At 41.0% G+C, this 25,059-nt stretch overlaps 1 protein-coding gene across 2 annotated transcripts; it reads left to right on the top strand.

The window, feature by feature from the left end:
- Positions 1-300: 300 nt before the first annotated feature.
- On the top strand, positions 301-23,977 carry nova1 (NOVA alternative splicing regulator 1). Of its 2 annotated transcripts, none has more exons than XM_063895119.1 (4): positions 301-542; positions 7,719-7,862; positions 15,575-15,741; positions 16,083-23,977. In XM_063895119.1, the coding sequence occupies exons 1-4, from the start codon at positions 374-376 to the stop codon at positions 17,100-17,102; spliced, it is 1,500 nt and encodes a 499-aa protein (XP_063751189.1). In that variant the 5' UTR covers positions 301-373; the 3' UTR covers positions 17,103-23,977. The 2 variants fall into 2 exon arrangements, with proteins under 2 accessions (XP_063751189.1, XP_063751190.1); XM_063895120.1 differs by lacking the exon at positions 301-542 and adding an exon at positions 4,874-5,158.
- The last annotated feature ends 1,082 nt before the right edge of the window (positions 23,978-25,059 follow it).

The raw sequence follows: 25,059 nt of genomic DNA, 5'->3' as shown, positions 1-25,059 counted from the left end.
ACTTAGAAAAGCTCTGTTCAAGACCTTGCCTCTGCGAAGCTGTTGCACTTGTTTTAACGGCTGATCGCGTCTGAAACGGCTTTATTTGAAGCGCGGGCTTGTTTTGCGCGTCAACAATGAGCAGCATGCTGGAGCGGCGGTGTGCGCGTTAAACATTTCACTCATTGGGATTTTTATATTTAGCTTTGTGCGGGACGCGCTGCTGCGGAAAGAGGAGACCAGACCCCGGTGTTGCTGTCTGTCATTTTCATCCATTTTTTCCTTTTCGAACCCAGAAAAAACTTGTTGTTCACACCACGGTGCGCGCCGTGAGGCTATGTGGTGGTGAGGGCTCCGTGTGTGTGCACATTTATCTACAGCTCCGAGGGAGAACATGATGATGGCTGGTGGTGTCGGAGCAGCCGTGGACCATAACGGGATTTACTCCAACCCGATCCTCCAAAGCCTGCAGCAGACTGAGGCTGATAACCCGGACTCCCGAAAGCGACCGCTGGAAACTCCGGCGGAGGAGGCCGGCTGCACCAAGCGCACCAACACTGGAGGTAAGAGACACACAGAACAAGCAGCAGCACCGTGTCTCCTCCACAGGAACTCAGATTTGTTGTTGTAGAAGCATTTGCATGCACTGGTGGAGAGAAACTCCATGCAGCAGATCCATGCAGCACCTGTGCAGTTAACACTTTGACTGTGTTTATAGCTGCAGATCCCAGCTGGGTCTGACTGAGTGGCCTCCTCAGGTCAGCTTTTCAGTTTGAACCCAATCACCTCTCTGTCCACCTCTATGCACACTTTCATACAGTGGAAAGCTGAGTATTTGTGTGTGTAAGCTTTATTCTAACAAAAATATTTACAAAAGCCTGCCTTTATCAGTGTGTATTGTATTAGTTGTCTAAGAGGGATTCCCTAATTATTTTTAAGCAGAGGCCAAATATAGACTTCTATCTTGGAGCCACACAATGAGAGGAGGCCTTTGTTGACAGACAACAGACAAAAAAGGGAAAAAACACGTGACAGATATTTCATTGCATCTTCTTATACTATTGACATCTTTAATATAGTAAAGGCAGACATCCTCTAAGTTAGTCCTTTATCTTTACATGTTTGAACTTAACCAAACTAAATCAAAATTGAGCTCGGTAACCCATAAACTAGATTTAAGATCCTGTAATCTGGGAAACACTCCCCTATGAGTCTCCCACTTAGCTTCATAATGTATTTTAGCCTAATAACGGTGACTAAGAGGTGGACAATTCAACCTTCAAGGGAACTCTTTGATTCTGGAGAGTAAAGGGTTCATTTGTGGACAAAAAATAACTGAGCTTTTTTATTCACTTGGGATGCATCGTAGATTTACTGATAGTGGTCTGGAAGACTTTTAGTGGTTCTGCTTCAGGCCTGAACTTAACATTGTCAGAAGTTAAGTGTGCATTTAAGTACATTGTTAAGGTGAGCTAAGCAGGAAAACCACCCAGTGGAATCCTACTATCATACAAAGCCCAGGTGCGATAGCTCTCAGCATCTGTTGGTTTTTCTGTACCACTCATGTTTGTTCTTTCAGCCAGTCTGAGCTGTAAGCACATCTTTATAATGGTACAATAACAATTCAGACATAATAAAATGCAAATTGAATAATAGTTAAGTGGTGCACTTTCTGTCAATTTATCTTCTGCGTCATTTTGGAATTATGATCCAAATGACTTCAAATGTCCCTCATATGCTGCTATTCTTGAAAGCTTAATGTCTCTAGTATCCTGTGCAGCAGAAAAAACAAAGACACATTGAACACAGGATTGATGACACACATTTTTATTTAGTTTAGTTAAGTTAGAGCATGTAAGATAAAGGATTATGCTTAATTCTCCCACTATAAACATAACGCTATTCACTAGTGCCGTACAAGCAGAGCGGTCCATTTAGATAGGCCTAATGATGAATGAATACCTTTTTAGAGTTAGGCTTAGGGGTATAGGATATAATAATAAATTAAAGGATAATAACGGACCTGTGATGTTATAAGCAAAACTCAGAACATTGGGAAGTACTGATAATAGTGAGAGCAACAGAAATACTGCAGCGCTGTTTTAGCCAAATGATCCTGAATTCTTTTTTTGGAGGAGAAATGGTGGCAGCCAATAAAGAATAAACAAGGAGGTGTGTGCACACTTGCTTTATTACTCATCAGTAACATGTGGGAGTGCAGCACTAGGGATGATGGCTGACTTGTATTTCAGCTCTCGTACATCTTATTTCAGCTTGTGACTGTTATGGTCTGCCGCTCATAGGGACCACTTATAACGAATGTAATGCTAATTAGACATCCGTCGAGAACAGGCAGTCTCTTCACCATATGCCACTGAAATTTGCTTTGTCTGTCTTTGTGTCCCAGACACCCCACCATTCGATTCGATATTTCTGACAGCAGGATTTTGTCCAATCAGAGAAATGTAACTTCAGCAAGGACCTCTTGTGCCACAAGACAGTATTTTAGAGCTCCCATATGCCCTCAATTATCACCTCCAAAGCCACGGCAGTGAAATCACATGGTGTTCCTGCTTCTCGGACTTCACCATAAATGCCCATCTAATATCTGGCTTATACAAGTGGCTATCCGGTGTGAAATTTCATCTGAAAATCCAAAGATACATCATTAATGTTTGACTGCTGTCATTTCTGTAATGGTACTACCCCATTTTACCAACCAGACTCCATGTTCTTTCAAGGCATCTCTGCATTACAGCCCCACTAGCTTTAGATTCTGGTGCCGCACAATCGATCGTGTCCTGATGATGGTGTTACTCTGAATAGGCTGCCTTGTTTCCTCAAAGGCAAAAGTGTTCCAGATGGCTCTCCTAAACAAGATCTTGTCTGTGTAAAATCACCAGGATAACAATGAAAAAAATCAATGTGTAAGCATTAACTTGTATTGTATGTTTTAAGGTTGACGCATGCAAACTGTAATGAAGTCTGAGCTTTGCATTGTAGACTGTGTCACGACAACAGGCTGGACATTTGAAAATGGATGTTAAGATTCAGGTACATCATATACAAGAGGCACTAGTTTTATTGAACTTTAAGAGCAGATGTTTTTCAACATCATTTGGAATTATATATTTTTTGCTTTTAGTCTCTCAATGCAACCTGTGAAAAAAATCATGGTGTTAGGTAAGGTATGCAGTAGCTCACCAAATTAGATTTACAGAGGGGAAATGGCTGCCAATCTTCGGGACATATTGATTGGTATATATTGCTTATTTAGACCATTGCACTGAGGCTCAGAAACACAAGCTCGCTGTTTATATGTTCACATGAAATGTACATCAGTAATGACCCCACAAAACAAATGCTTCATTAATATCTTGTCACACTGTGCTTTATACAATGTGTTCAAGCACCACCTCCCATTTCATCTGCATGCGTTACATGTGAGATTATAAAGCCCACAGCCTGTCTAACAGTGGTGGTTATCCTCAGCCGTCCCTGTAATCACCATTCTCTGGACCACGTCTGATATTGATCACGTTATTCCTACCAAACTGATCATTAACATGACTGGCAGTTACAACAAAGAGAAGAAAGCCTGTGCTCTTTCAAAGCTGAGCCCCTCGTTGTGCATTAGGAGCTGTGGACCCTGAATGAGGAAAATTACTCCTCTTTTATCAGCATTGCCCTTCTCTTCTCAGAATGAGCATCTTTCATTCATTTCTCCTCCTAATTACCCATAATCTGTCCCCATGTCGCTGGCAAGCATGTGCCTTCCAAAAGGTTGTGTGGCTGAGGGATTAGGTGTGATCTCGTAATGTTACTAATGGAAAGGTTGGCACAGGAATGTGAGCTGTATTTTTTTTATTTTCGGTGGGAAGGACACAGGTGCCCTTGCAGAGCGATGTGACGTGAGCGGACTGTGAATTTGCCAGGTGGCAGTGAAAGAGAGAATGAGAGAGAGCGATAGAAATGAAGACAGAGCAAAGCAGAGAGAAGAGGAGAGATGGATAGACCGTGAGGGGGAGTGCAGTATACAGGGAGGCTGTGTCTATAAACTATAGCATCTCTCAGTGAATGACACTGGTAGAATTTTCTGGAAGCCGTGCGCTCCAAAACAAAACGGGCCACGATGTTTGAGTTTGATTAGAGGATGAAACTAATCAGAAGCCGGGGACAAAAGGAGTTCCTTTTTACAGCTTCCCAGGAAAGAGCTATTAACTGAAGCTAGACCCCCCTCATGTCCACACAGACACACACTCATACACAATGCCGTTATCACACACAGTCAGTCACTTAAGATACCTCTCGGCGTAAGATTTATAGGCGTAGTGATTGGCTTCATCACCCCCCTCCACCATTCTGCGGCACTGCCATTTGCAATGGTTGATGAGCCCCTCCGCCCTCTCAAACATGGCCGTCTAAGGGATTGGGGGTGGGGGAAAGGAGGGAAGAAGGGTGGGTGGCGTAAGGCACGCTGTCTCAGATCACTCCTCCTCCACCTCCTTCATCATCTGCTTATGTTATCCGTACACCTCCTCAGCCACCGCTGAAGGTCAATCTACATGCTTCCCCATTCACGGCTGAAACCCGCTCCCCAAGCCACTTCACCTTTGTCACTTTCCACTAAAAGAAGTGAGTGAATGGACCGCCATACTTTATAGTGCTGCGTCAAAAGAGGCGGAGTAGAGGAGAAAATTCAATTTTTTGGGACCGGCATCGGGGGGTGGGGACATGACGTGCTAGGAGGAAGAGGCCACACATTGGTGGAGCGAGGTGTCAGTCCTGCGTGCTGCTGCAGACGGACAGGCCACTCGATGAATATGGATGAGAGCAGTGAAAAGGGTGATGCGGCAGGGAAGACCCCCCCCCCTTCAAACCGATGCAGGCTTGAACAATGCGTGCCGTCTTTCACTGAAAACACTGAGAGCCTGCATTAGCATTTTCTCAGACAATTGAGGCTCTGGCCAGCTGCAGGCATGGCTCGGATGCTGCGGTGAAATCTCTTTTTCTGCACCCACTGATGAATTAGACCTCGGTGAAAAAGTCGACTGGCCGCATTCCTCAACACTACCATTGCACCTATGCCTAGGCTAACGTTCAGATCCCCTTTAGAGATTGTGCCCCGGCATTGATGGCGATCTGACAGAGGAATTGAGAACCGCAGATCTCAGAATGGGTAAGCATCGAACTCTTTTTGTCTTGACTTGTTGAATTTATCCATCATGCTAGACTACGTGCAATTTCATAGAAGGCTCATTTGTCCATTATTGCTCATTTTTGTTCCATCGTCCTTGCTGCCTGTCAGCGGCAGGTTAGTCTATTGAAATGCAGAATGGGTACTTGGAGGGTAGTGAGAAGGAGGGAGGACGGTCACAAGGCATTTCCTCCTGACCCACCCCCCTTGAGTGACTTAACTAAACACATTTGGCTCAGAGTGCGCGTTTCTCCTCCAAACCATCCTTCCAGTATTGGAGGCAGGGGTTTGAACTAACACCCCACTGGCTCTGCTTCCCAATGTGCCCCACTGCTCCCGTTCCCTGGCGGATTGCAGCAACAGATTGCCATGTTTACTCTACCACATGACGCCATTAAAACCTGTTACTGTGATCTCAGACACTAGGAAATAATTAATTATTGACTAATGACAGCAAACGTGGCTGTGAGGGCGATGGAGGGAATCTTCGTGGATTCCTCCCTGCTGGGTCTACTCTGGTTGGAGATGAGAGGAAAGTTACGCATTGGGTTTTGTCTTGTCTGTCACCAACAGGTCTTTGGATGTTTGGATCCTGCAATCAGCAGCAAATTACATTCTTTGTGTGTGTGTATAGAATCAGATATCTTGTTGCAGGAGTGAGGGTTCAAAAGCCTATGTTACTGTATCAGACATGCACGATCTTTATTTTTCCACCAAGGTCATTTTATTGTTATTCGTAGCGAAAAAAGCGGAGAGCTGACTGCAATATGGCATTATATATAATGATCAGACAACAGCCAGAGATGAACAAAGATAGTTATGTGATGTCAATGCCCGGGTTTATCTGTTATTTCTTTTCTATTTCACCTGATCTTATACTAGCTTTCAATAGTAATTCCCATTTGCATTTCATGTCTGTGCTTTCAGGTACATTTATGTTTAATATGTTCTGGAGTTTGGGATTGCCTCCACAACTAATTATTAAACAAAAATTCCATCAACAATCATATCTGCATTGTTGTCAGAGTCATTGATTATGGGTGATGTGCACGAAAGAAAGCCTGTGTCTGAATGAAACATGAGGGGAATACTAATGCAATAAAGAGAAGTACCCCTTGTAGGCTGTGAAATTCCTTGATGTCACAGTGTCATGTTCATTCAAATCTGAATCTAATGAGTGCATTACTGAAGCAACAGGTTGATCTCAGTGCAGGGCGGTCCACATCCATCCATCCATCCATCCGTCTTTCTTCCCACCATGCCGGTCAAGCCCCCCCATTCGATACCCTCCACAAAACACAGGATGCAGTGTCATGGTGTCATAGCGTGTGGCATTTGCAATCGGAAATCTTTGTCGTACTACACACAAAATATTAGAAATGTGGTCCTCCAGAGATGGACAGTGCCCTTTTTATATCGCTGGCCCCTATAATGACGTCACCCTTGAGGCAGCTGAAAAGGATCGACCATGACGTCATTGCATCGGAATCAGCATGCAGAGGAAATTTGAACCAGTCCTGAGAATGCACCTGTACCAAGTGTTTACCATGATGTCATCAATACAATATTTGGAATTCAGTGGGGGATTACAGCGTTTCCACACCTATAAATAATGTTTCTTCTAATTTATAGGCAGGTTCTTTACATATACAGTATTTGGGTCCAATCTCAATATGATCAGGGTTTTTCCTGACGGCCCACTTTAGTGCTGATTATTTTTGTGCTTCCCAACTTAAAATGGGCAAAAACATGTTTGCCTGCAAATTCTTCAAATTGACGGGCTGTCAATCACCGGCTGCTACAAGCCCCTGTAAGCCGCAGCAGCCCCTTCCAAAATGGAGGAGATTTAGACCATGTTGGCAGTATACCCTTTGAACAAATCTGTGGGATTGGTTCCCATATGTTCTCCTCCTGTCTGTTAATTAAGAAGGATCACTCTGTCTTTGCGTTCATGAACTGCATGGATAATGAATTCATGTGTTTAGACGTCTCAGTGTAACTTTCTTACTCAGAATATACAAGCTACTTTTTGCATATAGATGGCATTTTAATTCAACATTCCTTTATATCAAAGGTCTGAAAAATGATTAGTAACACTGGACCTGGCTTTGCATTTAGTCATGTTTCCTAAAACTCCTTGAAAACAGTTAAAATTAGAACTCTGCAAACTGGAAACGAGGTCATCATCTAGAACTGGGACAGGACACAGAACATGTCACAGTCTCTAAAAAATGTGAATGCACTGAAAGCTAAAAAGAACTCGAAAGGCAAACCTTACCCTTCTCCCATATGTCTTTCCTTGACCAGAAGAGTTCAGACACAACATTTATATATCCTCAATTTCCCTCGGGATAAATAAAGCTTCTTGAATCTTGAATCTTGAATATTATTGCCATTCCCCTTAAATGTGAACGCTTTGTGTCTCAATTAAGATTTTTTGGTTTGAGTATTGGGGGTTGGGCACAAGTATGGTGTACATGATGATGTGACGAACTACTTTACGAGATGTGACCCTTTCTCACTTTGTGTTTCTTTCCCCCAGAGGAGGGCGAGTACTTCCTGAAGGTGCTGATCCCCAGCTATGCAGCCGGCTCTATAATTGGAAAGGGTGGCCAGACCATCGTACAACTGCAGAAAGAGACGGGTGCCACCATTAAGCTCTCCAAATCCAAAGACTTCTACCCAGGTAAGGATGAACACTGAGTAATTACCATCAGTGAGCATAAAAAGCTTCCGAGAGGAGTGATCAGATTTATTGAATAAGGGATGAGATGGGCAAGACATGCTGGAGAAACTAAAATTGCATGTAGATGTAGCTGTCAGACGCAGAATTTAAGGCTGCAGGTAATTTCAATTTCTTTTTAAGTTGCTTGGATGGCAGGATGCACCCTTCCTTGCAGGGTTTGTTCATGGGTTTTCCAGTTTCAGTCGTTGTATTTCCTTTTTTCTTCTTGAAAAATTGCGTTGGTTGGACATTTTACCCCTAAAATTCTGTAGCGCAAAGGAGAACATTAATTGGGCTGGAGAGTTTCTCTCAAAAATGACGACATGAAAAAGATGCGCAGGCAGCCCAGTGACCCCTATCATATGCAGGTCAAAGCTGAACCATCTTATCCTCGTAACAGAAATGCCTGAGTCGTAGAGGAGTCTGGGTGTTTGTCCTTCATGCCTCAGAGGAGGCTTCGACCTGCTGAAAAATAACAGGTGCTGAGCGCCTCACTGCTTATTAGATCCAGATGTTTTCTGTGATAACTGATGAGAGCAAATAATCCCTGTGTTGTAGTGTATTTTTACTATATATATATACATGTTTAGAACTTGTTATTATAACCTATTTAGACAGGAAATGGTTAGCAGTGCACACGATACCTGAAACATGCAAAAACTAAAAACACAAGAAATACTATAGATTTAGTTTTTTAATGAAAGGGTTCAAAGATAATTTTGCCTTAAGCACTGCTAAAAGCAAATGCAGAGAAAGATTGTTCTCCACCACTCTTGACTCATAAAGGCTACCGTACCTACCTTGCATCAGCCCTGTGACCTCTGTGATTTCAACTCTTGGAAATAATTAAGAGTACAAAACACATTACATCCAGGACAAATCCACAGCACGGTTTGAATCGGAACTATTGTGAGTTACATGTGAAATATTAGACTGACAGGATTGTGACAAGGAATTAAAGAGCAATTGGGGAGAGCAAAGGAATGATGTTGCGATGTGGGTGCCAAAAATGTTCCCGTACATTTTTCTTCCACGGAGCTTCTCTTAGCCATAGTTAATTTATTAGCCTAGGAATAAATGAAAGAAATTATTTGTATCCTTATTTCTCTCTTTGGGTTGTGGATGTGTTCATAGGCCACCACCTGCTCAGCCCATCCCCCTACTCATTATAGTGATGAGTGAGAATAGTTCAGGGAGAGGGTGCTGGCAAGGATCTGATTGGGTAGTTTTTCTGGCCAACACAAGTAAAATGAAACGACTGCTACTGTACACTGCACAATAGTGGAGAGTGTTGCTTCCTGTGAAGTCAGTTGAGGCTTACGCTTTAAAAAAAAAGTAGTAGGCTAGTAATTCGCTAACTTATCAGCTATACTGAAAAATCTGAAACGTCGACTTTTATAAATGTATTATGTCAACAAATGTCACTTAACTGCATTAGGTTAGATGAAAGCAATAATATTAAGTTGAACCTAATAATTTAAACTTCATATTATTCCTTTCAATTAACCTAATACAGTTATGTGAAATCTGTTGATAAGATACATTTAATTAGAGTCAACGTTTCAGTTTTATAAACAACATATATTTTACCTTTCTTCATTGTTGGATCAGCTGCAGTTTGGGCTAATACAGCACGCTAATGCAATTACACAGTTCACGCCCTCACCTCTCCTCCTGCGGCAGGCAGAGCACACTCCAACCACATCACAATCGCACACTAGAGAAATCAACAGAAAACAACCGATGCAGCCATTTTCTTCTGCAGTACTTTCTGTGACGGCTCAGTGTAAAACTCCCACCCACCTCACATCTCCCATGTGTCAGAGTAAGACATGAGACAATGAATTCAAAGGTCTCAATGGGGACTGTACAACTGGGCCCTGCTGTGGCCGACTGAGATGGATGAGGGGAGATTGTGAAGGGTGTGGATGATACATGATTGTATGTGAGTGAGGGGACAGGGGGGCAGGCCCAGAAATAGCCTGTTTCAATCTCTCTCAGTGGACCTGACCCTCTACCAGCTGTAGTCAAGCTGCTCCAGCACAAGCCAAGTTTCCCCTTTCCTCCTCTTTCCGCTCAATGTTTCTCTCGGATTTGGTTCCTGGTAGTTCGGAGAGTTTAGGCCAGAAGGGATGACATCATATTATTCCTAAAATTGTGTTTGCATTCCTGCCTTCAACACATGGGCAGTAACGGTTTTGGTTTTTGTTATACGGTTGAAACTTATCTGAACTTTTGCATGGCTGGGTTACTCGTGCCCCCGTAAATGCAGCATACTTTGCATTCACCGCTTTGTACCATGCATTTACACACATCCCCGCTCACACCTACTAATACACATCCGCATATTTAAGCAGGGAGCCGTGGGAGTTTAACATTCACACACAAACTTAGGAACAAAACTTCCAACTTTGCTTGTTGCAGCTGGCCTCCGTCCAACTACATGTATTGAGTTTCTTTGCATGGCACGAACAGATGAGTTTGTTGTGATGTCATAGAAACACTGGGTGTATGTTTTCTATTATATGATTATTAAAATATGAGTCACACTATGTGACTTCATAATGGAAAACACAATAGATTACAAGGTGAAATATTTATTTTTAAAGGAACAAAGAAACTACTGAAAAAGAAGCAGTTAGTTGTTTCTCCATACGTTGTATATACTGTACACACTTCCTCTCCCTATAGAGCAGTATCACTTCTGTCTGGGATGACATCATGCACAGGGATTTCAATCTGATGGAAACTTCCTTCAGATTAATGTCTTTGCCTTCAGTGAACAACAGCTCTCCCTGGTGAGCAACTTCCACCAGAAACAGTTGTTATTCTCCAGATTTTCTGAAGTGTTGTTCTGCTCCCAGCTAATTTTGTAATTTCTGTTTGCTTGACCTGCAAGTATGATATCTGTCAATACACAACAGCCAAACAGCTGCTGCAGTTTTTTAGTTTTAGTTGTGATCTGCAAAGGTCAGTCAATTTAAAAGGCACTCCACATGTTTTACACATGGAGGTCAGCTTATTTCTAAAAAAAAGAAAAGCGCAGTGCTGAGAAAATGTAGGATGTAATATGGTGGTTATCTCAGCTTAAGGATAGAGACTACACACTTCTGACTGAAATCTGAGGTTGGCATTAACCATTAAGTGGAGCCTAGGGAAAGACGCTTATAAGTTTGATTATGTGAAATATAGGACTCTGTGTTTTAAAAGTTTGTGCTGTACTAAAAGCCAGGTACCTCACCCTCTACCCCATCCTTTTTTTATTCTGTCTCTTGCAAGTACCCAAACTTAATTGAAGTGCAAAACTTAATTGCAGGAAAATGCCACTTAAGTAATTAACATGACCTCGAAGCAAGTGGCTAGTATAGCGGCTAATAGTGACTACTTACCAGCTGTGCTACCCACTAACTTGGGAGAGAGTGTTTAAATAAAGGGTCATTTCGGCAATTACTATGCTAGCCACCTTTAGCAGCCAATAGACTTGAAATGATCGTCAACATTATTAAATAGTTTAAATCATGAAATGAAACAATTAAGGCAGAAACCGTTATGAGGAGTCAATAGGTAGAACAAGTTTCTGCTTCTCCACTAATGAGTCACTTTGTTGCCAAACATTTTCTCCAAGGCTTCTTTTGCTGATGCCAATATGGTAATGAGTAATACAAGCAGCACACTTCAAATCAATCAACTTTTTTGTGTTCTCAATAGCTTGTTGTTTGCAACAAAACAAAATGCCTGATTTTCTTTTAATTACTCAGAACTGTGTTGCATTTACATACAATACTCGTGCTTCCAGTTATATATTATCACTTCTATTGAAAGTGCACTTTTTTGGCTGTGAGTAAACCAGATTTTATTATGCTTTATCTTTTTTTCTAACTGGAAGTTATACAAGACGTTCACCCCTTGGCATGAACTACCATGACTTGGAACATTGTGTAGCTCCCCCTTTGGTGTTGTACATCACAGTAACTGATGTCCATCAACAATAAAGTGAAAAATAGAGGGACAAACGTAGAAAAGTTAGTCTGCAAATGTTGTCAGAACTACTAAGTGAACATTTTCCATGCATATGAAATTGGTTTTCATAGTCATGCGACCACTATGGGTTTTCCAGTTCACTTTATTGGTCTAGGGTTAGGGTTAGGGAGTTAGCCTCTCTACCATTTGGTGTATTTGTTGTTTTTGCCCAACTTAATAGTCTGCTGTACTGTAGTAGCTAAATATTTGGTAAAGGTGAAGTCTGGTGTTATTCTTAAATGTTCCTTTTTGTCGAGAAATGAATGAAATGAAAACACTCAAACCAAGTTTGAACAGATCCTACTAACAAGTATTGTGTGTGTATAAAATCCTGTATATCGTTTTCCTCTCTGCCATGGACCTCCTTTGTTTAAAAAGCACTAAGCACACTCCCATGAGCCACACTGTTTCAACTGGGTAATTTTATTCAACACTTGAATTTCCAACAAAAACATTTACAGCTTAATTTGAGTAAATACTTTACACTTTTGTGATGACACAAATTATGTTGAAAATGTATGTGTGACATGTTAACAGTCTAAAAATATCATAAATAATTATTTGTTCCGTGGCATCACAAATGACTTAAGCAGGACAGAAGTATTGAAACGTTCCTATCTCAGGATCAAGATTAGAGCTATTGGTGTCATGGGGAAAGCTGAAGGCTGAGGTGTGTGCTCTCAGGCCCCCCCCCCCCCCCCTTCTGCTAACTAGAGGACGAGCCAACTCATACTGCAAATTAAGAGCTTTCATTATGAAATAAGTCACCTTCAAGGAGAGACAGCAGGCAGTTGCTGATGCCTGCAATTTATCGAGTGAAAACAGTGGAGAATAAAAATGAAACATTCACACACAGTAGTTAAATCACCACTTAATGATGTCATCTGAGACAAAAGTCTTATATCATGGTCCCTGCTTTAAGATATTAAGATAACCTGACCTGGAAGCAGCACTGACACTCGTTGAAGACCTTTTTACATGCAGAGATGTTGCTGCACCAAGGGAAGTATAGAGGCACTTCGTCAGCCTACTGTACGCTTTAGAAAAGTTAATTATAACAATAATAAGCAATAATTGCTCTAGGCAGTATGTCTTCTAAGGATGTGTTGCATCACTCAGGATGGCTTAGCTTTTAATTTGTTGTATTGGTGTAGAGTGAACAAAGATATTCCATAGTTCAAGTAAATTCCAATAATTCAGCGTAAGGTTAAATTTCTTCAAGCCTAATTTTATTTATTTTTATTTTCAACTCCAGTGCTTTAAGGTTTTGCATGAATACTCGTTTGCAACCTTCTCCTTTTTTTTTACCAGTTGTTTTACCCATGAGAGCATTTCATACACAAACATTAATTTCCCTTAAAACACCATTCAAAGAAGCAATAGGAAGTTTATCTTGTTTGTCTTGAAATAAACATTTCCCCAGGGGAGAAGTGCTGTACCTGTACTCGCAGACTTCTGTTGGCCTCTTTAAAAAAAAAGGCATGCCGTGCCACTTTACCCGGAAGTCCCTAACCCTAACCCTAACCCTAACCCTAACCCCAGGTGAGAAGTTATATTTCCGAGATTAAAAAAAAGAGATGTTTTCAAGAAATCAACCCACTGATAAAAAAATATGCTTAAAATGTATGACTCTGGAGTGGAAAGTAAATGGATAACTAATATGGTTAAAATATTTCAATTTAACCAATCTGGATGAACATAATATTATCAATGCAAACAATAAATGGGAAAATGAACTTTCGTGCAATATTTCAATAGCAGATTGTGAACAAATGTGCAAAAACATCCATAACACAACCAACTCAAACTACTGGAAAGAATACATATTGTAGATTTGAATTTGCTACTTCAAGACAACCCAAATTCAAATGAAATATTAACAAAATCTACCTTCAAAATGCTGGAGAGAATGTGGTTTGATGAAAGACAGTAAAAATAGGTAAAATATTGAACAAAATATTTACAATGAACATGAGGTTAGAACTGACAATGAATATACACCTTTATTAATCATTTCCTTCCGTTTATTTTTTTCCCTGATTTGTCGATTTCTATGACGTAAATGTATGTATCTATCTGTGTTCATTTTGTTATGCATGCTTAGTAAATCATTTCTTATAATGCAAATTACTCTTATTATTTTTTTAAATGACAGGCAGGTTCAAACTCAACACAGGACAGTGCCAGCCGGGCCTCTGTCAGAAAGAGGTTTCCTATATAGGCTGCTTTTTTGTATCAATTAGGTGGCAGTTAGAATCAAGGTAAAATATGCAGGGACTTTAACTCCAGCAGTTTCACATAAATGTTCTTTGTAGGCCTTTATGTTTATTATTTTGAACTTATAGGAAACTGGAAATAAAGTCGACTGCAGTTCAAGGGCCCTTTTCACCTTTTTTTCCAATTAGATATTCCTACTTCTTTCCTGAGATGCTTAACCTGACTCATTGACTAACATCCATTACACAGTACATGTCTAAGGTCAAAGTAAGGTACAAATAGTGTTACAGAATCACACTAAGCCTGCTTAGTATTGCCTGACTTTATAAAGGATGTTTTTTGTGTGGTCGCGTTCTAGTCACTTTGCTCAGCGCTACTGCCTGTTACTTTTATTTGCTGTACTCAGCATGAACTGTTATTGCTCAGGTTAATATCTGCCCCCTCCGACATAAGAGTGGCGTATTGGTTCTTGGTTCTTGGCGCGCAGTCGAGTGGGACCAGCTAAGAACCGGCTCTTGGTACTTAAAGCCACCCCGCTGCTGTGGAAACAGGAAGAACCAGAACTTAATCAGGCTCTAGCCCAGAACCGGCCCTGGAAACGGTTTGGTGGAAAGGGGCATATGGCATAAAGCCAACCTGGTCTCTCTTCTGCTGATTTCCCTGGATTCTTATTTTTGCATTGCTCAGGTTCTGAACAAAGTTTTTTAGTACAGATATGAAGGTTTGTGTCACTCAGTCTTTTTATAAGAAGTTATATTAACAATAATGAGCAGCACCTCTTTACTCAAATGGCTACTACTCAATTAACTCAATTATTGTGAATTGTTTGCCTAATTCAGATGTATGTCATCTAGAAAAAATCCAGTGATGTTTCCATTTCTCTTCAACCAAAAAAACAATAAAATGTTCAGGAGAACAAGACAGGAAGGTTTATACAAAAGGAGGAATGTTTTAAAAATGGTGAAAGCAAGTATAAAGGACTCGCTGTTGCATCACCTGTTTCCACGGCTCTGCCCCTTTACCATGGCAATGGAATGCTGGTTGGGTCGTCAGTGTGGGTGTAGAAAGAAGCCTAGGGGAGGAACAAGCTTGTGTTTAGTCCATTAGAGCTGCAAGGCAAAGCTGGTCTCAGTGTTACTGCCCTGAAAGAGTTACATCATTGAAGTGGAATCCTTGTACCTCCCTGTGAGTCGCTAACCAAGCACGGTTCCTTCAGCTGTTTTCTGTTGATTGTGTGAATGGAGGAGGCGAGGAACAGCTCAGTAATTGGGTCTCTTTGTGAAATGTCAAGGTGCATTTTTCAATACCAGCACATCGTAATATAAATGTAGTTTTTAGTCCAACCCCTAGTAAAACTTAAAACCTGCTCGACCAGTACAGATAACATTACAGTATTTAATCACTTGTGTTTGCCTCTTTCTACTCTCTCATCATAGGAACAACAGAACGCGTCTGTCTGATACAGGGTACAGTCGAAGCCCTCAATGGCGTCCATAACTTCATTGCGGAGAAAGTCCGCGAGATGCCCCAGAGTGCCCAGAAACCTGAACCAGTCAGCATACTGCAGCCACAGACCACTGTCAACCCAGACCGCGTCAAACAGGTGAGATACTGTACGGTCAATAAGGTCATGAAGATGTGTTGGCACTTCCAGGACACTTTGTTTATAAGTCCCCAGTCTTACTTTTCTCTGTGCAATGCCCCACAGTCTGGTAGGGTCAGGAAAATGTGAGAGTATGTGGTTATTTTTACCTACAGTCTTTCATAGGCCATGTGGCAGCTGCAGCCTACACCCCGGGGATTAACAAATAGCTGAGTAAAGCTAGGGCTGGGATAGTACTCTGACTCAGTGAGAGACATCCCTCTTTCTGACAACCACTTATGCTGTAAAACATTTGACTTGTTACCTTTTATTGCTACTTTAATCTTTCTTTTTCTCTACAGGCCAAATTGATCGTGCCCAATAGCACAGCTGGGCTGATCATTGGCAAGGGCGGAGCCACAGTGAAAGCCGTGATGGAGCAGTCAGGAGCTTGGGTGCAGCTCTCCCAGAAGCCAGAGGGCATCAACCTGCAGGAGCGGGTGGTAACCATCAGTGGGGAACCTGAACAGAACCGCAAGGCAGTAGAAATCATAGTACAGAAGATCCAGGAGGACCCTCAAAGCAGCAGCTGCCTCAACATCAGCTATTCCAATGTCTCGGGCCCAGTGGCCAACTCCAATCCCACTGGCTCCCCCTACGCTAACACGGCCGAGGTGCTGCCCAATGCAGCTGCAGCCGCTGCCACCGCCTCCAGCCTTCTGGGCCAGGCCGGCTTGACAGGAATGGGTGCCTTCCCCGCCACCATGTCCAGCTTCTCTGGCAATGATCTGCTGGCCATCACCTCAGCCCTCAACACACTGGCCAGCTACGGCTACAACACCAACACACTTGGTCTGGGCCTCAACCCTGCAGCTGCTTCTGGGGTCCTTGCTGCGGTAGCAGCTAGCGCTAACCCGGCTGCTGCAGCTGCAGCTAACCTACTGGCCTCCTACGCTAGCGATGCATCCGGCGGTGTGGGCCACCCTGCTGCAGGCCTTGGGGGATTCTCCCTGGGTTCTCTAGCAGCTGCTACAGGGGCTTCCAATGGTTACCTTAATGCTTCATCCCCACTGATGGCCTCCTCCCTATTGGCAACAGAGAAGCTGGCTGATGGGGCCAAGGACGTGGTTGAGATTGCTGTGCCCGAGAATCTGGTTGGTGCCATTTTGGGGAAAGGAGGGAAAACGCTGGTAGAATACCAGGAGCTAACAGGAGCCCGCATCCAGATCTCCAAAAAGGGAGAGTTCATTCCTGGTACTCGGAACCGTAAAGTTACCATAACAGGGTCGCCAGCCGCTACGCAAGCAGCGCAGTATCTGATCAGCCAGCGGATCACTTACGAGCAAGGCGTGCGCGCTACCAACCCACAAAAGGTGGGCTAAAAGTAAAAAGAAGAGGAAAGAAGGAAAGGATGAAGACAGAGATAGAAGGGAATTGAGAGAGTCACGATGAATAGAAAAAGAAGCGTCCAAATATCTGTTCAATATTTCAGAATCAAATGAAAGAATCACAAAGGAGGAGGTGGGGGAGACAACCAAGATAAGTGTGTGTGATATGTGAATGTGTTTTTAGGACTGACGTCCTGATGTTTTTTAAAAGTTTGTGTCGAGTCCTTTTGACGATGGTGATCAACGTAAGCTGAACTGGTCCACTGCCAAGCTGCAGATTCAAGGGTGAGGCCGCAGGGTTTCACCCCCCTCCAAAACCTCATAGCTGTTTTCTTTTCTTGTTTGGGTTTTGTTGGTTTTATTTCAGTTGCAAACCTCAGCTCCCGGCGAGTTGAGCAAGTCAGATGAAGTTCCAGTCAGCTGATAGAGCTGTTTTACAAACCTTGCTCTTTGTATACAATGCAGAAGGCATTGTTAACAGGGTAGAGGTTTTATGACAAGCACCTGAGGTCATCTCAGTCTACGGGGAAGCAATCTAAGAATAATTTCTTTAAAAAAGTCATATCTATGTTGACATATGTTGAATTCTGGCTCATATCATAATTGAACTTTCTAAATTTGGGTATTTTATACTTTCATCCTTTATTTATTGACATGGTCTCATTCAAACACAAATAGATTATTTAAACCTGTGAATGCAGGTTGATCTGAATGTAAAAACAATATAAGCCTATTGCTATTTTTTATTTACAGGGATCAAATATTGTGTTGCAGTGAAGAAATGTATAACTCGAACCCAGACTGAACTTCACTGTTGCTGTCTGCAAGTATAGTTCAGGGGTTTAATAATCAATGTGAGAGGATAGAGGAGACACAGAATGTATGAATATATTTTACACAAACACACTAATGCTCCCACAGACATATTTGCATATTCAGTCACAGCTACAAACATATAAATATGTCGTTTAACCCTTTCTTGGTGCTATAGGATTAGGTTTATATCTCCTTTACCATGAAATCAGAATCTCTATGGCTACTATTCTCTTAATTTGAACAACTGATGTGTCGTCCAGCCATTAGTAGCCCATTGGATCCGACCCAGCCTCTCACTTAATGAAAAATGATTGATTTCAGCCTTTCATGATGAAAAGCATTCCAGTCTTAATATTTAAAATCCATCCTTGCTCCCAATGCTGGTCTTTTTTTCCAAGAAATTGGCCAGTTAACCTGACAATATGTTTGCCTTAGTCATACACTTGTTATGTCCCAGATTTAACTTAAAGCTACCTTAATGCAGTGTCTAACCAGTTCAGTCAACAAAGGGAACAAAGCACTACAAAAGCATTTTGATAAGAAAAGCTGTATGAACCAATATCTGTGAACAAAGAAAATATTGCCTTTACATTAAGGGTACCAAATAGTCATAAGACACATACACCAATGAAAGGGAAGTACACTGACACTTGAAAGGAAGGGTTGGACTCATTCTTTTCTGTGAGCCATCCTTTTCAATTAACATCAAGACAAAAAGAGATACTTCAGTTCTTCAAGACAGCCTGTTGTCGTTCCCAAAACACGTTAACACTCACTAACTGCGGGTGGAGAGCGTAATAAAACATCGAGAAATGTTTTGGCATCGTTGTCTTTTATGGGCAATTGTTTGTCTAATGCAGGGAGGCTAATTGTCTAGAGCATTTTTAAGCACTCGAAGATTACCTTGGCTTCCTTCTGTGCTGCTATTCGTGCTGTTCATCCTGAGTACACTGGGTCTCTGAAGACTGCACTGTGAGACATTAAGAACACAATGTAAAGCATGTCTGTCCCTGCTGGGATGTGAGTATATTTTAATGTGCACATATATGTCACATAAACAAGACCTACCAATACTGACAGAAAGGATAAATATCCACAAGAGCATTTATACTCCGGCGTCTTGTGATGTTTCTGTTTACCAGTACCAATGCACTGCACTTAAATTAGCAGACGTTTTCTGATCAGTGAACTACAAATTATTCCCACCACACTTTCCTGCACTCTCCAGTCCTATTACGTCCACTTCCCCACTTTGAAACATCTTTTCAATTGTCCCTATCAACTCGAGCTCTATGATCAGCTTCCTGAATGCATGGCTGTGAGGGTTGGTGCTGAATAGTGTCCAAGAAAATCAGATCCACTCCCGTTTCTAGGAAACTTTAACGAAATGCCTCTTCTCTTTTCATCGTTCATGGTTCATGATAAATGGACTTAAAAACAACTCCTCGTGTCTAAGCATTGCAACAGTGAGCCTTACTTCCTATCTGAAATCTCTCCTTTCACTACGTGTCCGGAAGGCTTCACAGTCATCCATAACTACAATCTGGCCACTATTAAAATCATAGCATACGATAACCTTTTACTGCCCAAGTTTTTAGCATATAATAAGATACAAGCACAAAACAAGGGGATGTTTTATCAATGCAACTGGACTGCTTGACTGCAGAGAGTTCTCTTTTAAAGCTCTCGGATCATTACATTGTGCCAAATACTATTTTCTCTCTGCCCTTCATGATCTTTCCTCTTTCTCTCAGCATTTTATTCCCCTGCATGTTGCTGTTTCTCACCGTTCTGAGATCCCTCCTGTGTCCTAATCCCTGTCTGTGCTTCTTCCTACTCTGTGCTCTCCCCCTCTTTCTCCTTCCTCCTGTCTTGTCTTCTCATGGGTGGTGTGCTGGTGGTGGGAGTTATGCACTATAGGTCAAAAGGGTATGAAAATATTATCCCAGGCCGTAGAGTTCACAAGGCTTAAATGCACAGAAAACACCTGCCTCCAAAACTGTGACACCCACAAGACCAACCAGCAACGTTAGCTCAAAGTATCAAATTCCCTCTATAAGAAGAACAAGTAGGATTTAGACTGTGAACTTTGGCCTTCTAGGGGAAGAGAAAGAGCTTATTTTCTTCCAAAAGGAGGCAAAATAGATCTTCATATGTCAGCTGAATAAATTTAGCTCAAGTTACCGCCTCTAAACAAAGTGTAGAAAGGAAAGAATGCATAAGATAGCGAGAGTAAGGTGGGAACTTGTTTGTGACCTCAAGCCGAAACAACGACATCCTTTATGCATATCCTCTTATCTGAAAATGACTAGAATTCATTTCTGTGGAATACAATATGTCATGTCATATGATCTATATGTACTTTATTGTAGCTATTCTAGTTTGTAGTCCAAATGCAGTCCAGCGTTGTCGATACAATGTGAACTATGTTATATTTGTGTGGATGATGAGAGTGCCAACTAAGCCTGATTAAGATTAGCTTTGCGATTTGTTTGTGCATTATGATGACTCATCATCAGCCGGTGGTGTCCATATTTCTGTCATTGATGATTTAGTTTGACAGTAAGAAAATGTAAAGAATATTGGAAGCAATATAGTAGCATGTTGTCCTGTTTTGTGTTTTATGTCTGTTGTATGAACCTTTGAAATTACTAAGATTTTGAATGAATAGGTTTACATGTACTTTTTGTAAGTTATGAAAATGCTGCTATTTGATAAGTAAACTATACAAAATATTTTAGTTGAAAAGATGTCTGGTCTGTTGATTAGAAACATGCTCTTAAAGGCAGGAGCATAAAACGAGGTGTATAAAATACTATACAGTATTGGTAAGATAGTAAAAGTAATAATAGACTCCATAGTACAACCTGTGCCAAACTAGACCTCCGCAGCTTCTGAAATTGTAGATGTGCGATCAAATGTTAGATATCAATAACTTGTTTAGAAGTGCTGATCAAGTGCCAATCAAACACTGTCTTTTAAGTTAAGAAAAGATAATCAAATACATTACTTAAGAAAACAAAGGACAATAACTTTTTTGTGCATTGTTTTATCCCATAGGTACATAGAGTAAGAGTTAAAGATTGTGATTTTTATGGATCCATGTTGTTTTACACTCCATGCATCCCTTGTGTGTTCGTTTGACCTGTGGCTTAAGTACTGCTGTCTCACAAATGTCTCTATAGGCCAGCATGGACTAAGCATAACATGTTATAAGCATTCATAACATACCATTAACAATCAAAAATGTGTTTGTGAAATTAGGTGTTATCTTTTTGCACGTCTTCTATTGCATGGTATCAAAGTAAATTATGGAGGAAAAAAATTACAAAAATTTGCGATGTGTCTCGCAACATTCAATGACATAACGCTGCATGCAGTCAAATGTAAAGCACTTAAGTTTACACACCTCATGTTAAAGAAGTTGTTTTTGTGTTGTGAGTTGGGAGGGAGCTCATTATTGTCATGTTGGCCCGAAAAAAAAAAAAGACGCACACACATCTCAGATCAAATTGTCATCTATCATGTCTCTAAATATCATCAGAGAAGATATTTTCATTTTTAGGTACAGTGAGGAGTATTAAATATGTGAAACAAGCAAACGTGAAAATGTTATTCAGTGCATTGGCTCCTTGTGTTTTGCTTTTTTAAGATATCAGACATGCATTTCTTTTTATTTACAGGTTGAACCTCATATAACCTGTTCCATAATGTTTTTTTTGCCACAGCTTGAAAGCCCAGATCTAATCTATGAATGTACACATTTACTCTTTTTTATTTCTGTCGAATGTCATCCGTCTTCAATGTAAATTCAGGGCAGGAATGTCAAATACATGTAGAGTTAATATCTATGTCAAAAACAGATTTCAGCTATAGTCAGGTAGGCCTCACATGGCCAGTCATGAACCAGATTTGTTTGAACACAACTTCCGATTCGCTGTCAACATTATCTTGTTTGTTTGGTGTTGCATAAATGCACTTTACTGATCAGTGGGTCATGTGAAATGAAGCAAACCATGTTGACGTTCAACAGTTTTCAATTCTTTTTGCCATTTGTTGTTGCTCTGATGTTACTTTAATTTATTTATTCCTGATCGTGTTGGGTCTCATGAATGATGGAAAGGGCTGGAGTCTCAGACAAAATAGAAAAGTAGCTCCTGTTGCTCACTCGAAGGCTTCTCCTTCACATTCCCTTCAGCACAGCTTACTGAGTGCTTTGTTTTACACTCACATGTTAAACCAGGAGGGATCTGTACACTTTGTCTTTTTGCATCTTCTTTTGCTTTGAATAACAAATTATAAAATGGCTTTCATTTCTCCTGCAAATTGGGATTGAAGCACTGGGCTGAAGGTACTGAGGCTGACTGATGTAACAGTCAGATCTGAGAGACATAATCGGCACCATCAAAATGAAGAAGCTTCTACCACCTCATGATAAAAAATAATCACTGAGGAAGCCTACTGAAAAAACTGAAACGTTGACTTAAGTCTGTTCAATGCAATCATGTTAACTTGAACCTACTGAAACTTAATATGATTGCTTTCAACTACCTTAATAGTTATGTGAAATTTGCTGACATAATAGATTTAATTAAAGTCAAGGTTTTTTCCGACCTTAAGTGGTAAAGGCCTCGTTAATGTCTCTCATTTTTGTGTCAAACCCCCCTTACATTTCTCCTTCCCATCTGAATGCCAAACGAATTGCAGTATCATTCCAAAAGTTGTTATATGTTTATTTTTATTTTCACTCCAAATGTGTCCAGGACATTCATCCGCCCACACAGAGCCCTTTCACAAGAAGGCTAGGACTGGTTTTAAAGTACAGACTGCTTGCTCCTCTTTTAAAACCTCTCCTCCCTGAGTGTCCTGCGCTCAGCCTGCATCGCCTCACCATTTCTGTTCCATTACACTGAGCACCTGCTACTGTGTCCGCCCTTTAAACGGATATTTCTGAGCCCTTTCGTCTGAGAAAATACGGGATTCTTTGCCAACCTGACATGAGGCCATTTTTGTGTTTGACCCTCTGAACCTCCCATGAACTTAGTTGACCTTCTCCATCCCCAAGAACTCATGTATGTGTTGGATATCTTACACCACAAGACTGTTCTTTTGTTTTCTGGACGATACTGCAGGGGTTGAACGCTTGTTGAGTGTAAACTGAAGAAAAGCATGCCAGTACCTTGCAACCATTATCATGTCATTTTCTTTCCAGGTTTACTTCGTTTAACCTCTGTTCTATCCATCTCAGAAAAAAAATGGACTGACAGCATAAGATCAAATATTCCAACCTAAGAGAAGTGAAGTTTTGTTGATTGGGTACATTTCTCTGTGATATAAATGACAACAGTTCTGTCTTTCGTTTGTTACGAGGAGAATCTGTGAAAGTCTGCAGTATTAACTACATAAAGGGCTTTCTAGGACAGCATTTATATGTCTTTTAAAATGAAAAAGTCCTCTAAGTATATTCAGAAATAAGAGGAAAATGTCTTGTGCCATTTAAGCAAAAGTGTGAAGGCTTTTGACTGCAAATATTTGTCAGCAAGAGTGCCAAATAATTCCATACTGAGCCAAAAGGCAGCCAGCCTACATAACTAAATGTTAGATCACTGAAATGGTTACGTCCCATTTCCACTCCCCTTGAAAAACACTGAGTGTACAACGTTTGAGCTCATGTACCATTATTGTTATGCTGCCAGTCTGTTTTCTGCTTTTGTCAGATGAACATCTCAGAAGCAGTATATTTTCTAAATGATACACTGTTGGTAAAAAAAAAAAAAAGACAACAGCTACTATGGTGAGGAAATGAGAGGGTTTTAAAAGTCATTGTTTTTATTATTAGTTTATTTGAACATTATTCATTAATAGATTTAACGGTAATGACTATTTAATGTAACTGTAGTACTGTGTTTGTAAAAGAAATTCAGTGAGTTGTGTTTTATGACTCGTGGACTACCAGTGAAGTCAGCATTTCAGTGTTAATAATTGAATTGTTTTTTAAAGATTATTTTTGCGACGGCAACAAAGAGTCATTATAAATGTTCATTTTAACATCACTTGTCTTCTGTTCCTTTTATTCTCCACCTGGTCCGACTGCGCTGTCTCACTTGAGTGAAAGGTCGAGTGTTTTCATAATTGCAGCCAACTCGCTCTATGAATAGATCGATTCCCGCTGTGCTGAATCTAAGCAAATGTTAAATGTGAACAAGGGTTATGTACACAGTAAATAGACACAATGCTCCTATAATTAGGAATCACATTAGGGTGCAACAGTGTTGTGGTCCAAAGCAGCAAAAACGTCACCCCTTGGTGTACACAAAGAGGCCCTATTATTTTCTTTTTTTGGTTTTCCCTTCCCTAGTGTGTTATATAGGTTTTTATTCTTGTAAATAATGTGCAAGGGCTAAAATCCCTTTGTTCCCTCCAGAAGGGGTTTCTCACTGACAAACTCCTCCTGCCTGAAATGCCTTCATTTGACTCCTTTGTTTACTTCTCCGACATAGTGACAACACCATGTAACACTCGCTCTTCTATTGCCTAGCACTCCATTGTACATGGAAGGCTAGAGGGCGGGACATCTGTAAGCACTTGACCAATCAGAAAAGGTGGCCAGCTAGCTTTCAGACAGAGGGTGAAAAGAGGTGCTTCTGCACAGGAAGTATGAGAAAAATAAAGACCTTTATGAACATTAAAGCATGGAGACATGTCACAGAAGAGGCACAAAATATATGAACCTGGAAATGAGCATAATAGATTCCCTTTATCGATTGGGTTGATTTACTGTGTGTAGGGACAAAGAATACTGCATGTAATGCCTCATTATGTTATTCAGCTGCAAAGTCAGTCTCTTACTGTAGAATCAACATTTTAAAAAAAGGAGAATTTACTGAAGTTTTAAGCTGCATTCACATGAAATATGCTTTAAAAGTGTCTGTTCTGGCGTTGCTGTTGCCCTCGGCATGCACACAGCTCACAATTTTTGCCAAGTGCTGCAATCAAAGTTAAAATTATATTCAACTATGAACTTGTTTACCACTGACCTTCATCATGTGAATGCAGCTTTAGGGTTAGGGTTAGCTCACCAACACCGGTAGCTTTGGGTGGAACTATGCTAGAAAATTCTTCAACCAGACTGATG

Source organism: Eleginops maclovinus, chromosome 11 (assembly GCF_036324505.1).
Source record: "Eleginops maclovinus isolate JMC-PN-2008 ecotype Puerto Natales chromosome 11, JC_Emac_rtc_rv5, whole genome shotgun sequence".
In the NCBI taxonomy this organism is placed as follows: Eukaryota; Metazoa; Chordata; class Actinopteri; order Perciformes; family Eleginopidae; genus Eleginops; species Eleginops maclovinus.
The sequence above is the reverse complement of the archived record's forward strand: the minus strand, read 5'-3'. Positions and strand labels throughout refer to the sequence as shown.